Genomic DNA, 14,475 nt, shown 5'->3' on the forward strand with positions numbered 1-14,475 from the left:
AATAAGAGGGGAAGAGAGAAGAGATTCAAACAATTTTAAGATTGGGGTTGAGAACACAGCTGGCAGAATCCAATATCATCTCCGGGCGCATAAGTAGCCAGTTAGGACATTGAGAATGACTGGAATGGGGCGCTTTAGGGGGATAAAAAGAAAGAGGAAATGACGGGTCAGCCTTGCGATTTCCAAATGAGCCTCATTTAGCGCCCACTCGATCCTTGGCGCCCCGCGTTGCACGATCCGGTTTTCGCTTACCCTCAGGCACGGCTATGTAGCTTCGCAAGTGTTCATGGAACTGCGAACTATTCTCATAACCGATCTCTAAATCTACATGTGTATAGCAGTTGATCGTCTCTGAACCGGTCTGAACCGGTCTGAACCGCTCTCGTGAGAAACAACCCCCGCGAGGGCAGCGGGCTGTACACCCTGGGATGTGCATGACTGAGCCACATAGATTCTATTCTTATCTTCTCAGCCCCTCGTGGGGTCGGCTTGTGAGCCACACGATAGGGCTGAAGGTCTACGAGCTTGTTTATACCATCGCGTGGCGGTGCGCCAACCGCACCGTGTCCATGGATCATCTCGATCGCGGTGGGGCCCCTCGTCAGAGATGCTACGATGTCACATCATACGAGGGCAGTTCCATTCCAAGAAAACAACAAAATAAATACCATGGCAAATATCTAGCTAATAATCATCCCTAAGCGTATACAATCTTCTCCTTTACAGGAAATTTCATCAAAATCAAAGCATACATGAACGCTCAGATCCCAATCGCTGAATGCTGGTGACAGAAGGAGAAAACATCGAAACAAAGTCTGAAATCAATACAGGGAGAAAGAAGAGGCAAACATAGGAAACTGGTCAGACACTGGGGAAATAAAAATCTGACGAAATCATACTTCAAGCCCTCTGCTCCTTGGGGCGAGGACTCGCGGGCGCCGATGGCACCGACACCCTCGCCGGGGCCGGCTTCTGAGCAGCGGCCAGTTGCTCAATGCCTTTGAGTTGTAGACTCTCACGACCTTTGAGATGCAAGCTCTCGTGAGACCCCTTGGGAGTTCTGGGCGGGGTCTTAGGTGGAGACATCTGGGCCTGATCCGCAATAACTTGAGCAACGGGAGCGGCGGGAACGACGGGAGCAATCGGGGCAATTGGGGGAGCTGGAGTAAGTGGAGCAGCTGAAGCAGCCGGAACTGGAGCAGCCACGGCCTCAGAAGACGTCTTAGCCAACTCTTGCAGACGAGCCATGATGACAGGAGAATCCGAATACAAAACCTCACCAGGCGAGTAGATGCATGGATGAGCCCGCTCGCCACCAGCAAAGTCCTCGTGTGCAGCCTCGCGCCAGATATGAGGAAAGGTGCGCAGAACAACGTGGCGGGTAGGGTCCATTGTCGAATTGGGAGTAGCATCTTTAGCGATTCCATACTCCAACCAGCCGTCGTTAGAAACACTTTCCGCATCTGGGGCCGGGAAGGATGCTAGGACGAGCTCGCGCTCGACCCGGGCGTGGCGCCAAGACTCAGCTGCCAGCTTTACGACCTTGCGGACTCCGGTCAAGAGGGAGTCCAGGTGTTTGGGGTCGGCGAAGTGCTTGATATGGTCGATGATCTCATCCACGATCACAGCTGCGGCAACATTGATAGATTGCTTGGCGTCCGAGGTGGTGTAGGCTGCTTTAAGGGTCTGTTGTCGCCAGAATGCCTCGCGGCGGACGGACTTGCGGCGGATGTCCATAGACAGCATCTGGAAGAAAGTGTCGGCTTTGTCGTACCTTCGGCCTAGGGTGAACAAAAAGGGCTGGAACACGCGGTAGGTGATTGTCTTGGATACAACATGTTTGATGTAGGCGCAGCGGAGATCGCGAGAGGCGACGGTGTTGTCGAGGAAAGAAGGTAGCTCTGAAGGGATTTTGGAGAGGATGTCCTTTGGCGGGTCGATTGGGAGATAGGCGAAGTGCTCTTTGCAGAGATCGTGGATCAAAGATGAAAGCTGGGTGAAGCAGTCCAAACTAAAGTAGAAGGCTAATTAGAACATGTACATTCTATGGTGTTATAAACATGCAGTTCTAGCAAAGACATGAAGGAAGGTATGGGTCGGTCTCGTCACAGAAATAAAGAAAACATGAGAAGAGAGAGAGATGAACATGAACATTGACATGATCATGATAAAAATGAAGCATAAACATCAAGTCGTAAACCATGGGCCTACTTACAAGAATTGGTCGCCCTTCGTGGTCTTGAGATCAGTGGCCTCTCCAAGGCTGCTCAGAGTCTTCCTCAAGCGCTCGCAGTCTTTGTCGAGATGATCAATGGTGAACCGCATCTCATCCACTGCACGCTGAAGTTGCTGCTCCTTGACGTTGTTGTCTCCTTCGAGCTGTTCCTTCTCACGTTCCACGCTCGAGAGTTCACCGTCTTTCTCAGAGAGCAGCTTCTCAAAAGCACTTCGCTCCGCGGTCCATTGCTGCTCCTTCTCATTTAACTCTGCCTCAATGGCAGCAATCTTGTCATCAAGACCCTTGGCAGCGGCAGCAAGTTCCTCGGCATGGGTGCTTCGTAGGGAGTCAAGTTCGCCAGCATGGCCATTCTGGAATGTCTCGAGTTCCTCGGCCTTTTTGGTACGGGTTTCTTCCAACTCTTTATCCTTTGTCTCCAACTCGGTAATCTTGGATGCAACTTCCTCGCGGACGGAGGTCAGCTCGGCCAATTTTTCTTCGAGTTCGGTCTCCTTGGACTCCAATGCAGCAATCTTGGCAGTAAGCTCTGACTTGGTGGTCTCCAATTCGGTGCGCTGGTTCTCCAGAGAATCCTGCATAAGGGCTTTCTCCTTCTCCCATTCGGCTTTGTGGGACTCGTGTTGATCCATTAAGCTCTTCTCGCGACTTTCCAAGGTTTCAGTTGCGGCTTTCTCGTCCTCGTTCTTAATTTCCTCGAAAAGCTCAGTCAGCTCCTGCTTCTGGGTGACAAGTGCTTTGTCGTGCTCTTCCTTCTGCGCCTCCAATTCTTTCGCATGGGCATCCTTCGCCTCTTGGATGCTGGTGTTCAACTTGGCGATATCTGCCTCGAGGTCGGACTTGCTTTGCGAGAGCTCCTCGTTGGACTTTTGGTGAGTCGCCAAACCGTCTTCGAAGTCCCTTTGCTTCTCTTGGAGGTTTCCTAGCTCGAGTCGGAGCTCGTTGATGGTGTTCTTGAGCTTAGCGCTTTCTTCGGCACTTTCATTTGCCGTCTTCTTCATCTGTGCTTGCAAAGCCTCAATATAGAACTCTTTGTGCATCAAAGCTTGCTCATGCTGGTTTCCAATCTGCTTCATCTCAGCTTCCCGGCCTGCTAACCGGGTATGAGTGTTTCGGAACCCATGCAAGAGGCGGTCGATGTCAGGAAGGGCCGATTGAATTCGCTGGAGAAGTTCGATATGTTCGCTTTCATTCTCCGGAGGCGACATAGCGCCGTTATCATGCGGCTGGCCATTACCCAAGCCCAAGTCTCGGATGGCCTGGAAGGATGCAGCATATGAAGGGTCAGACATGCTGTAACTTCGATGCATATAATGACCATCGGGTGCTTGAGGCGGATATCCAGCGTATGGAGTAACAACCCCAGCAGAGCTCATGACAGGAGAGTGCACTGCCGAGGTATAGCTTTGAGCTGTCGAAGGTGGCCGTGGTGCCGGAGGAGCCATTTGAGGCGGCGGTGCTGGTGCCACCGGCGGAGGTGGCGGCGTCGGGGTTGCAGTAGGAGGCATGGCGGGTGGCATATACGGATAATGAGAGCGAGCCAGAGGACTGCTAACTTTCGGGATCGGTGAAGCGTAAGGTGAAGCGTAAGGCGAGGCGTAGGGTGAGCCGTATGGCGAGATGTATGGAGCAGGTACGGCGTAAGGCGCAGTGTAAGGTGCAGTATAAGGCACAGTGTAAGGGTTGTATGCGGGAGCAGGATGATAATAACTGGACTCTGGTGAAGCGCTTGACATAAACCGTGCCTCGGTCAAAGAAGGCGACGGCAATGGCACCAGAGCAGGCGAATATGGAGCAAACAGAGAAGAAGTGACAAGTGCTTTGCTTCTATGTTCCTCTTGGTGACTTTCTTCGGCTTGCTGGCTTTCTTCTACGTCAACAGGTGCGACAGGCTGTCCCACGGGTTCAACAGGTGATTCAGGCGCGTCGTTGTCTTTCGAGGTGAATGCTTCGATGTCAAAATGATCTTCCTTTACATCTGGTTGTTGATATGTCGCAGTGTCAGGAGTCTGTGAGTTCTCACATTCCTCATTTCCGAATGCTGTGGATATCTCGGTCAATTCAGTAGCTTCCGGAGTCGGTTCAAGCGCAGGTTTTAATGGCTGACCAAGGTCTTGGTCTTGTACCACGGATTCCGGACTGCCAGGAGCTGGAGATTCAGTTGTTGTCTGACTTTCTGTCTCTTCCGGGGCCTTTGTCTTTTTAATCTTCTGCTTGGCCGACCCGGCCTTGCCAGATTTGTCCTTGACCTTAGCCTTCTTGCCACCAGCTGCCATAGTGGAAGAGATATGAGTGCCCAAAGTAGACTGTAGATAATTCTGGATGGAGACGTGTTTCCAATCGAATCACTGCATCAGAGAAAACAATAGAAGGATGAGTATATTTCAGGTTTGTTGACTCATAGGGCTCTCTGCACTGTACATTTGGTTGCCCTGGCGGAGTCTCAAGATATAGCCCAAAGGCCTGTCAGACGAGGAAGGCAAGGACCTAGAATGCTATAACGAGCAAGATTGCGCGGTATGAGCGACAATCGGGCAGAGAATCGGTTTTCCTAAGGTAATGTCGGACGAGTGGGAGCAAATGAACGCGATACACGAAAGCAAGGCTGCCCGTTCCAGCACGCGTACAGTTCGGGTAAGTCCAAATCTCAATCTTGAGAGTATGGAAAGAGTGATTGAGTGTACCACTAGGGAGCAAGGGAGTTGAATTTGAGAGAAAAAAGAAAAAGTACTATAGTGCTCGAAAGTGTGCCCCAGCGCTCTTAGGGGGCAAGTGTGAATGCGGACCGAGCCTTAGGTGGATATCGATACCCATCCCAAGACCGACCGGGTCTCGCAGACGCAGTACAATGCTGATCAGCTTATCCGCAACCCGCGATGCGCGGCGAAATATTTGATTTCGAACCGAAGCGAGACCAATTGTCGTGCGCCATAGGGGCATTGGGCATCAATGGGGTCGGGCGTTCGCGATGGACAATAGGGCAAACACCGGTGGGGACCCTCCCAACTCTGACATGTTCAACCGATAGCCAGAGACTGCCCGAGTAAACGTATTGTCTTAACTGGCAAAGAGATGGATGTATCCAATGACCCTCCGGTTTGCTGTTAGGAGAGAAATGGCTCAAGTGAGGCATCGCTCTCGAGGCGCCCTGTTGAATCCTGTTGAATTCACCCCCGGCAGACGGCGCCTGCACATCCCATGATTCTGCATCTACCGCATGATTCTTGCATTTCGAGCAGACCCCGGCTTTCTGGGAACATTGCAAGTAACTCCATGAATCGAATGTAAGATCTAGTAGGAACGGGCAACTGGCACCCCTCGTACACGCTAGGCCCAAAAGGAACAACGTCATGTGATCTCGTCTGTTCGCAACTTCGTCTCATCCTATCAAGGCCGCCCGAAGGGTCATCACTACTCGAACAACCTCCAATTCTCCCTCCGCCATGTTCGCTGCCAGACGTTTCGCTGCCTCGTCACGGCGGCTTGCTGCGCAGCAGCCGCCCCGTCGTTTCGGCTCCCACTCCGCCCACGCTGAGCCCGTGAACGAAGGCATCGGCGTAAGCTCCTACCCCCCCCCCGGCGGCCGACCTTGAAGTCTCCGGCGAGCTTCAAAAAACGCCCAATTCCAATTGAAAGGTCGCTAATATGTGATATCTACCCAACAGCGCAGCTTCTACGTCACCGTTGGCAGCATTGCCTCCGCATACATCCTCTACCGCATCAGCCAGTCCACCCAGGACTCCGGCTCCGAGTCCTGGATCTCCGGCCTGATCAGCAAGTTCACTCCCTCTGAGAAGGACTTCGAGCAGCGCAATGCCATCCACACTGCTCTTATGGAGAAGGCGGCCGCGGACCGCCACCTCCTCCACAGTCAAGGACCCCGCGAGTCCTACGACTTGCGAACCCCCGAGTACGTGAAATAGGTCTGCAGTGATGAGATATCGTTGCTAATTTCTCTTTTATCTTCATAGGATGCTCAACTCTCGCTTCCCCTACAACGTCGCACCCGGTTCCCAGGCCGACCTGAGCAAGGTCAAGGCTTATTATGAGCGCCAGAACGCCGAGATTGAGGCTGCCGGTGCTACGCGGGAGAAGCTTTACGAGTAAAGGGTGTGGTTTTGAGCTGTCAGAATAGACATGCAATAGGGAGGCAAAACATGTACATATACGTTAGGACTGGAAGTTCGATCCGGCACTTTATCATTTGAATTCCATTTGTTCAAAGACGCTCTTCAATGGCCTTGTCTATGGTGTTGGTATATTCATCATTCCTCTAGTTCACATTACTCTGCAGCAAGCGAGACCTCCAATACGACTCTGCCGACACCCTCCGACTGGACATCCACCTTGTGCTGCACCTCCAGCTCATCGGCACCGACGTTCCGCAACACGGCAAGGAACTCATCCACTCCACCTCCGACACCGAAGTAAACCTTCTTCGCAGCAATCAACGCCCGGCTATTCGCGGAATCAGTCTTTGAACGACGCAGCAGCGCCAAGAGCGTCTCCGAGAAAGCGGTCAAAGACGTCGGCGAGTAGATAGTCTCGCTAGCCATGACCAACGTCTTATAGTCGCCCCCACAGCGAGTGGAGAAGACGAATTCGACGAACTCGGGCGACCAAGCACCCGAGATGAAGTCAATGGAGATCCCGCGGCGCGTCAAGTCATTCTTGAAGTCATCTACTAACTCCGGCGTAATGTCCAATTCCTCTTCCGAGGTCATTTCATCAAGAGCCTCTGACGTGGCCACCGATCGGCAGTTCCACCAAGTCAAAAGCAAATTGGGAAGCGTGACAAGACGCAGGACTGCGTCATTGTAGTCGGCAAAGGTGAAATGCGCTTTGCGCTGCGGGGCATCCCCCGCGGACTCTGTTTGGCCGAGGATATGGGCGAATAGAGCCAGTGATGGGACTGCAGTGCCTGCACCGAGCTGGTCAGGGTAGTACTGTTAGCAGTAAAATTGATGGATGAAATGAGTAGCGGTAAATACCTCGATAATATGAACATTGGTCTGCGAGTTGCCCAATGACTCCACAACCGCACTTTCACTGGCAACCAGCTTGGCAAGGTCCAAGGCACATTCCCAGGTTTTGAAGCCACCTTCGTAGAAGTTAGGCTTGAGGTCACCCTCTTCCAGACCAGCGATCAGCTCTGCATTATCATGCTCTGCGCTGTCCTCGGCCATCAATTGGGTGCGGATATCGATAATTTCTCGGCGCGCAATGACAATGGGTGTCTCGCTGATAGGGAGACGATTGTAAAATATTTGAGATGGAAGAATAGAAAGCTTTTTACCAGTCAGTTCTGCAATTTGATATCTGAGATGGAAGTGAAGTTTTATGTATTTTCTCAAGTCAAAAACGTACCAACTCGTTCATATCATGTTGACTAGCCTTGACCAGTTCAGGGAGAGAATTGGCCGTGCCCTGGGGGACGACGACATCGGGAATATCGCTGTTATTCTCAGAATCGTCGATGTCGATATCATCGCCAGCAAATCCGAAGCTAAATGCCATAGTATCGACTTGCTCGCTGTGGTCTCCGGTCGAATATATGTTGTGTGTGGCACCGGCAGATATGATATTATTGTGCACAAATCGGCGCTGTATGGGTCTCTATCTCTCCTCGATAGAAAGACGTAACCAATTGATCGGCAATGAGCAACAGTGGAATGAATCAGAGTCAACTTGTGAAGCTGTGCTCATCGGCGAAGCATATCCAAAAAATTGCAGTGGGCCCTTTGTGGTGACTAATCAAATGATGGCCCACCCTTGAGGCAGTATACGATGACTAGGAACCGGCCAATTCAGATGAATACGCGCGGGATTTAAATGAAAAGGTAGTATAAATTACACAGTTAAAGTAAAACAAGTAAAGTCCGGCAGAATTCGTTTCTGGTGTGTGTCTTCTGTGTGCTCCTTCCATTCTCTCACCCTCAATACGCTCCATCTATGAATCATACCAAAAATGACATAGGCTGCTATCACCGCTCCAGCGATCCAGCATTTCTCCGATGCTTCTCAGTCCCGAATCGCCTTCCTCGAGGCCCTCGAGAAGAGAGTGCAACAAATCGAGCTTGACTCCAGGATAAAGTGGCCGGAAGATAATCTCGACAAATTCTTCGAGGACATGGGCTACTACGAGCAGATTGACTACCAAGACGACTACAATGACGGCAATGAGACCGATGATGAACTTGAAGACCAAGTCTACTCCGCCTCTGACTCAGACGACGACCCGTACAGGAGGAAAACCCTCGACGAGAGAGCAGCAACTCTCGTGAACCGAATCATGAACTAGAACGTACACATGATTGTTGATCAGGAAGGATACCAGTGAATGCGAGACAAATACTAGGAGGGGTATGAACAGGAATGCGATTTTATGATACTTTCAAGAGAGATATTCCTAGGAGTGTAGACTGGAGCATATGAATACATTGATACCTGGACGATTAACACAGAACGATCGAGCACGTCGCCAAGATATTATTACGAATTATGAAGCACTATATCAAGAAGTCGGAAAGATTAAATGCCAAAATGTATTTCTTCAGGTATTGCAGCTGGCCATCAGTGCAATGCCAGCGCCAACGTCTAAAACAAAAGAAAATCGTCTATTATCTATTTTCATTATAATGCAAGATTCAAAGTACGACCGAAAATGCAAGTAGTTCAAGCGCTACCGTTAGCCTTATCAGCCTTCTCCAAAGCCTGCAAGACATCGGCCAACAGATCCTCAGCGTCCTCGACACCGCAGCTCATGCGGACCAGGTCGTCAAAGACACCAGCAGCCTCACGCTGGTCCTTGGGGATACCAGCGTGGGTCATGCTAGAGGGAACCTCACAAAGAGACTCAACACCACCCAGACTCTCAGCCAGGGTGAAGACCTTGGTGTACTTGCAGAAGTTGTGCGCGGCAGTCTGGCCACCCTTGATACGGAAACTGAGCATACCACCGCCCATACCATCGCGGTGCTGCTTGATAGCAATCTTGCGATGAGGGTGGGAGTCAATACCGGGGTAGTTGACGGAGATGACATGTTGGGAAGCCTCAAGAGCCTTAGCCACAGCGGTGGCGTTCTTGCTAGCCTCGCGAGCGCGCAGGTGCAGGGTCTTCAGACCACGGTGAGCGAGCCAGCAGTCGAAGGGCGAGGGAACGGCACCAATGGCGTTCTGGAGGAAAGAAAGACGCTCCTTAAGGTCCTCGGAGTTGAAAGCGGCGACACCCATCAAGACATCGGAGTGACCATTGATGTACTTGGTGACGGAGTGGACGACGATGTCAGCGCCGTGATCGAGCGGATTTTGGACGTAGGGGCTCATGAAGGTGTTATCGACAACGACCAGAATGCCATGGCGGTGGGCGATATCGGCAACGGCCTTGATATCGACCAGGCCGAGTGTGGGGTTGGAAGGGGTCTCGATCCAGACGAGCTTGGTCTCGCCAGGGCGAATCAATTCCTCGACGTGCAGCTCAATGGTGGGGGAGAAGGTCACAGTGACGCCGTGAGCGTCGGCGACCTTTGTGAAGTATCGGTGAGTTCCACCGTATACGTCGGAGACCGAGACGACGTGCGACCCGCGGGCGAGGGATTGCAGGATGTTCGCGGTGGTAGCGGAGCCAGAGGAATAGGCAAGGGCGTACTTGGCGTGCTCGAGGGCGGCCACAGCAGTCTCGAAGTTATCCCTGCGAAGGTTAGCGGGCGAATTGGGCGCTGAAGGCTGGGGCTAGAGACGAACCGGTTAGGGTTGGAGCTGCGAGTGTACTCGTACAGACCGACGGGGCTACCGACACTGGTCTGGGCGAAGGTGGTAGATAGGGAGATCTATAGGATTGTTAGCGATAGTCCCAGAGTCGTAGAGGCGGAGGCGCAAACATACAGGAGCAATGACAGCACCGGTGACAGGGTCGTGAGGGGCACCAGCGTGGACAGCGAGCGTGCCGAAGCGGCGCTCAGTAGAGTGACCGTTCTCCATGGAGCCCATTGTGAAGGTATGTGAAGATGGGGAGATGCAATGCAAAAGATGAAGATATAAAGAGAAAGAAAGGCCGGAAGCGTCTATGAGGTGATTTATGAAGGATACGATGAGATCACCGCACTTGGAACTCGAGCTGTGATTATCAAGCACCAAAGCAGGGAGAAAACCTTGTGAGCCAAGGGAAGGAACGTGGTTTATTGTTTCGCCTCCAAAAAAAACTCTAGCTCAATCTCTATTTCTTTTACGTTGCCAACGGTTCTTGCAGCATAAGACGATCAATCGCCTTGTCGTGAGTGGCTCAGAGCCGCCAAATGATCCACAATTGGGTCTTTTTACCGGGTGTAGCCGCGATTGTTTCGGCGAAAAGTCTGAACACTCCGAAAGATCGGAGTGATCGGTGAACTCTAGCCCGGTCAAGATTACCTAGATAGGATCGAAGAATTGGAGTATGCCGTGTTTCGGAGATTATGTTTGTTGATGCACTAATCAGGGCCTACGGAGTAGACAAGTTGAATGGCATTTCCCGGCCAAAGCACCGTGGCGTGTACCTGCCTGGTGCCTACATATTGCGCCATCGCAGTCCTTCAGCCCCGTACAATGGTGTCTTATTGCATGAAGTCCCGGAGTCCGAGAGCTCATCATGATTACCAATTACTAATTACCAATGGCCAAGTAAGTCTGGAATGTAGTATCCGGGGGTGTCTATGAATGTTCTCCTGAATTTTGCTGGCCACTGGGCCATGGGTATCTGATCTGACTACTAAGGAAATGGAGCGCCCGTATATTATAAATGCACTTCACCACCAAGCAACGGGCCCGAGGCCGGCCATCTGCATCGAGCCCTAATATATCAGTCAGCCAAATCCGACACCAGCGAAATACAGTGTCACGTACAATAATGGAATACGGAGGCTTCCTTTCCTGAACAGGCATATCAGCGAGCTCAGGTGCGTTGGGGATCTGGTCATGCCACTCTTCCGTCTCAACGCGGAAACGGACAATTTCTCCGACATCAAAGTAGAACGTGGATCCATCATCGTTCACCCAGGTCCAGACTTGATCCGCATAGTCACTGAGTCGGGTTAGTGCAATGGCCATAAAGACGAGAAGGTCTGACTCACAATCTAGCATTGTCAAGGAGCAGGCCTGGGGGGATCAGGATATCATTGAAAAACTCAACGGCAACTGGGTTAAATCAGTAAACGAGGCAGATCTTGCAAATGGAATCGATGAATACACACTTTTGATGCCATGCTCCGTGCCGCTGGCGATCTTGCCCATCATGATCTCGCCCTTGAAGGGCCGGAAGACGATCATGCGGAATTTAACTGGCTGGTCAGCAGGATTTCTTTTGACAAGTAATGTGAGATTGCCTACCATTGACATTGACGAGGCCTGTTCCATGGCCGATCAGACCATCTGAGGACTCGAGGAGGTCATAAAAGCTGACGCATAGACCGATTTTTTGAATGACCTAAAAATTGTCAGAAATGATCAAGTTGGACTCGGGCCTCGAGTCACACACCTTGTTGGCATATTTTTCGTTAATATTATCTTCAATAGCCACGGCACTGTACTTTGAAAAGTCCTCAGGTGAGATCTGGATCAGATCTGAGATGGTGGTCTGCGGCAGTCAGTGAGCATCATATCACGCCAGCGAGGGCAGACGAACATACCAGAATGAACATTATGGAGAAAGTGAAGAAGGAGAATTGTTATGCAAAGAGGAGAAACACATGTGCTCTCGACTATGACCAGCATCAGTGAAACCAAAAAAAGTCACGATTGTTCACCAGTGCGGATCCCGCATTCACGTGACCTCCGCAGCTGTCAAAAAGTTAGAGCTCGAAAAAAAAATCGCGCCATGCAGATATCATTTTCTGCGCCATGGTGTAAAGTCCGGCTTATTGCGCTGGGACCTTGGCCAGGGCAACTATGACCTCCCAGGGGTTTTCATTTCCTCCACCACCACCCCCTCCTCCGACCTCTCAACAGCCAGCCTATCCCCCCTCCGCGCCGCCTGGACAGTGGAATGGACGCGGAGCTGGTGGACGCGGCCGCGGCCGTGGAAATCGAGGTCGTGGAGGTGGTGGACATCACCACCCGGACAGTGGCCGGTCCTCCTATCCCAACAACTCCGGGTACAACTACGCGCCTAGAAACTATGGATATCCGGCTCAACCAGCACCGCCAACGCCGTACATGACTCCCCCGCCCTATCCTCACCAGCAATCTAATTACCAACACCCTCCGAATCCGTCACAATATCAGTCTCCGCAACCGTTCTCACAGCCTGCAGGTTCGCCCGCCTATCAACCGTTGCCAGGATTTAATACCCCGAACATCGGACACTCCACCTACTCTACACCACCCACTACGCCATACCCTCCCGGACCCTCAACACACCAGCATGCCTCTCCACCAGCAAACCCCATGATGATGGGCGCTATGCCCTGGGGCTCAGAAATGCAGGCTCCTCCCGGCTCGTACGGTGGAGCCCCGCCTGCACATGGACGAGGCTCTTGGCCTCAACAGCACGGAAACAATGGACCTAAATCGCGAAACCACCACAAACGGGATCACTCGTCAGCTTTTCATAAACCTCAGTCGACGGCGCCGCGAACACCAGCTGCGCCGGCCGTTCCAAGTTTTGGCAATCCATTACCATCGAAGCCACCACCCGCGGCGGATGCTACGCGAAAGCCGAAGAAGAGGAAGAGGAAGCATAATCAGCTGGGCCTGACCCCGAAAACGGAAGACCACGAGTCTAGCGAGGAAGAGGAGGATGCGGATGAGGAATCGAAACTAGCCCAACCCGGTACTGGTGCTGCGTCGCTTCAATTTATGTACAAGGGACAAACGGCCAAACTGCAATCGGCTGCGGATATTGCAGCCTGGATTGCGGAACGAAGGAAGAAATTTCCCACGCAGGCTCGAGTCGACGAAAAGAAGAAGGCCATGGAAGAGGCCAAAGCTGCTCGTGATGCCGCGCGCGAGGCCGCTCGTCTCGAGAAAGAGAAGGAAAGAGAGAAGTTCAAGCAGAAACAGCTCGAGCAAAAATCCGAAGAGGCTGCAGATCCAGCGCTCGACGAGGCAATGAAGGCGCAGCGCAAGGCTGACAAAATACGGCGCAACCTCGACCGAGAGCAGAAACGATTCGCCAAGGCCGAGGCGGCAGCAGAAGCGGCTCGTCTCAAGGTCGAAGCCCTACAGAGACAGGCACAGGGCCTGAATGAACCTACTCAAGTCAATGGTTCAGTCGCTCCCGAAAGCAAGCCAGAAGCAGACCAGAAAAATGAAGCATCCGATTCAGCTGACGCTGTGGATCCCATGGCTCTAGACGCCATGGACACGGCGAAAGCGGTTGATTCTCAGCTTGTTGATACCAGTTCTATTCCTGCCGAGACGGTGAACGCCACAGTCAACCGTCTAGAGAGCGGCATGGATCTCTCATCCGATGTGTCTGACGCTAACGACTGGACCTCGTCCAGTGGCTCGGAGTCTGAATTCGAGTCGGACAGCGATGTCGACGCAGCCCCAGAGGAAGCTAGTTCACGTCGCCAGGGACCCGAAAGGGTTCCTCCACCCCCTCGCGAAAGCAAGAAGATCCGATGCCGCCATTTCGCTCGTAGCGGACAGTGTAACCGGGGAGACAGCTGCCAATTCTCACACGAGGCCTCCGAGCGCGGCCCCAAGGCCAAGGCTAAGACAGTTGAAAAGAAGGGGCGCAAGGGACTTCTTCAGGCAGTAAGTGTCACTCTTTCCCATTACTGGGGGTTTTTTATTCTTTATTTTTTTTTTCAACCAAGCTTTCCACCAACTAACCTAACCAAAGCTACTGGACCGGCAAAAAGAAGATGAGGATCGCCGAGCCATGGAAGTGATCAGCTGGCTGGGGCAAAATGGCCTGCTAGAACCCTCGATCAGTTCGCAGGCGAACGGCGCCCCGCAATAAATCGGATACCCTTACGGGCTCTACCGGAGCACGTTTACGAGCACATATTGGTAGTTTTCATTTTGTTCTATTTTTCCTTCTCGTTTATGTAGGTATAGGCAGCACCAAGCGCACGGGAACAGGGGTCAAAAGGGGCAGGCTGATTTAGAAGTCCGGGGGTCAGTTTGACTCGCGTGGACTTTGGGGGGCCGGCAATGATCACCATTTTTTGCGCATCCACATTTTGGAATCTACAGTATTGAAAGGCATTCCTATCACATATCCAGGTCATGTTCCAGATTTCCAATTATAGCCCGGGCCG

At 52.1% G+C, this 14,475-nt stretch overlaps 7 protein-coding genes across 7 annotated transcripts; 3 read left to right on the top strand and 4 right to left on the bottom strand.

Annotated features, from left to right (window-relative positions):
- Nucleotides 1-900: 900 nt before the first annotated feature.
- On the bottom strand, nucleotides 901-4,512 carry N7443_000744 (uncharacterized protein; the record flags this gene model as incomplete). Its single annotated transcript, XM_056880800.1, has 2 exons — nucleotides 901-2,011; nucleotides 2,216-4,512. The coding sequence occupies 2 exons, from the start codon at nucleotides 4,510-4,512 to the stop codon at nucleotides 901-903; spliced, it is 3,408 nt and encodes a 1,135-aa protein (XP_056746038.1).
- A 1,167-nt stretch (nucleotides 4,513-5,679) lies between these two features.
- N7443_000745 (putative NADH-ubiquinone oxidoreductase 178 kDa subunit) lies at nucleotides 5,680-6,343 on the top strand (the record flags this gene model as incomplete). Its single annotated transcript, XM_056880801.1, has 3 exons — nucleotides 5,680-5,793; nucleotides 5,902-6,146; nucleotides 6,208-6,343. The coding sequence occupies 3 exons, from the start codon at nucleotides 5,680-5,682 to the stop codon at nucleotides 6,341-6,343; spliced, it is 495 nt and encodes a 164-aa protein (XP_056746039.1).
- A 176-nt stretch (nucleotides 6,344-6,519) lies between these two features.
- On the bottom strand, nucleotides 6,520-7,753 carry N7443_000746 (protein-histidine N-methyltransferase; the record flags this gene model as incomplete). The annotated part of the gene is made up of 3 exons (XM_056880802.1): nucleotides 6,520-7,167; nucleotides 7,228-7,524; nucleotides 7,604-7,753. The coding sequence occupies 3 exons, from the start codon at nucleotides 7,751-7,753 to the stop codon at nucleotides 6,520-6,522; spliced, it is 1,095 nt and encodes a 364-aa protein (XP_056746040.1).
- A 140-nt stretch (nucleotides 7,754-7,893) lies between these two features.
- N7443_000747 (uncharacterized protein) lies at nucleotides 7,894-8,537 on the top strand (the record flags this gene model as incomplete). Its single annotated transcript, XM_056880803.1, has 2 exons — nucleotides 7,894-7,903; nucleotides 8,233-8,537. The coding sequence occupies 2 exons, from the start codon at nucleotides 7,894-7,896 to the stop codon at nucleotides 8,535-8,537; spliced, it is 315 nt and encodes a 104-aa protein (XP_056746041.1).
- Nucleotides 8,538-8,911: 374 nt separating this feature from the next.
- N7443_000748 (cystathionine gamma-lyase CYS3) lies at nucleotides 8,912-10,225 on the bottom strand (the record flags this gene model as incomplete). Its single annotated transcript, XM_056880804.1, has 3 exons — nucleotides 8,912-9,926; nucleotides 9,980-10,065; nucleotides 10,121-10,225. The coding sequence occupies 3 exons, from the start codon at nucleotides 10,223-10,225 to the stop codon at nucleotides 8,912-8,914; spliced, it is 1,206 nt and encodes a 401-aa protein (XP_056746042.1).
- Nucleotides 10,226-11,016: 791 nt separating this feature from the next.
- N7443_000749 (DNA-directed RNA polymerase III subunit RPC25) lies at nucleotides 11,017-11,907 on the bottom strand (the record flags this gene model as incomplete). Its single annotated transcript, XM_056880805.1, has 7 exons — nucleotides 11,017-11,061; nucleotides 11,114-11,291; nucleotides 11,341-11,404; nucleotides 11,461-11,547; nucleotides 11,597-11,693; nucleotides 11,745-11,843; nucleotides 11,896-11,907. 7 exons carry the CDS (start codon nucleotides 11,905-11,907, stop codon nucleotides 11,017-11,019), a joined length of 582 nt encoding a protein of 193 aa, XP_056746043.1.
- Nucleotides 11,908-12,154: 247 nt separating this feature from the next.
- Nucleotides 12,155-14,174, top strand: N7443_000750 (CCCH zinc finger protein; the record flags this gene model as incomplete). Its single annotated transcript, XM_056880806.1, has 2 exons — nucleotides 12,155-13,966; nucleotides 14,055-14,174. The coding sequence occupies 2 exons, from the start codon at nucleotides 12,155-12,157 to the stop codon at nucleotides 14,172-14,174; spliced, it is 1,932 nt and encodes a 643-aa protein (XP_056746044.1).
- Nucleotides 14,175-14,475: the final 301 nt, after the last annotated feature.

Source organism: Penicillium atrosanguineum, assembly GCF_028827265.1.
Source record: "Penicillium atrosanguineum strain IBT 20685 chromosome Unknown utg000001l_segment0_segment0, whole genome shotgun sequence".
NCBI lineage: Eukaryota > Fungi > Ascomycota > Eurotiomycetes > Eurotiales > Aspergillaceae > Penicillium > Penicillium atrosanguineum.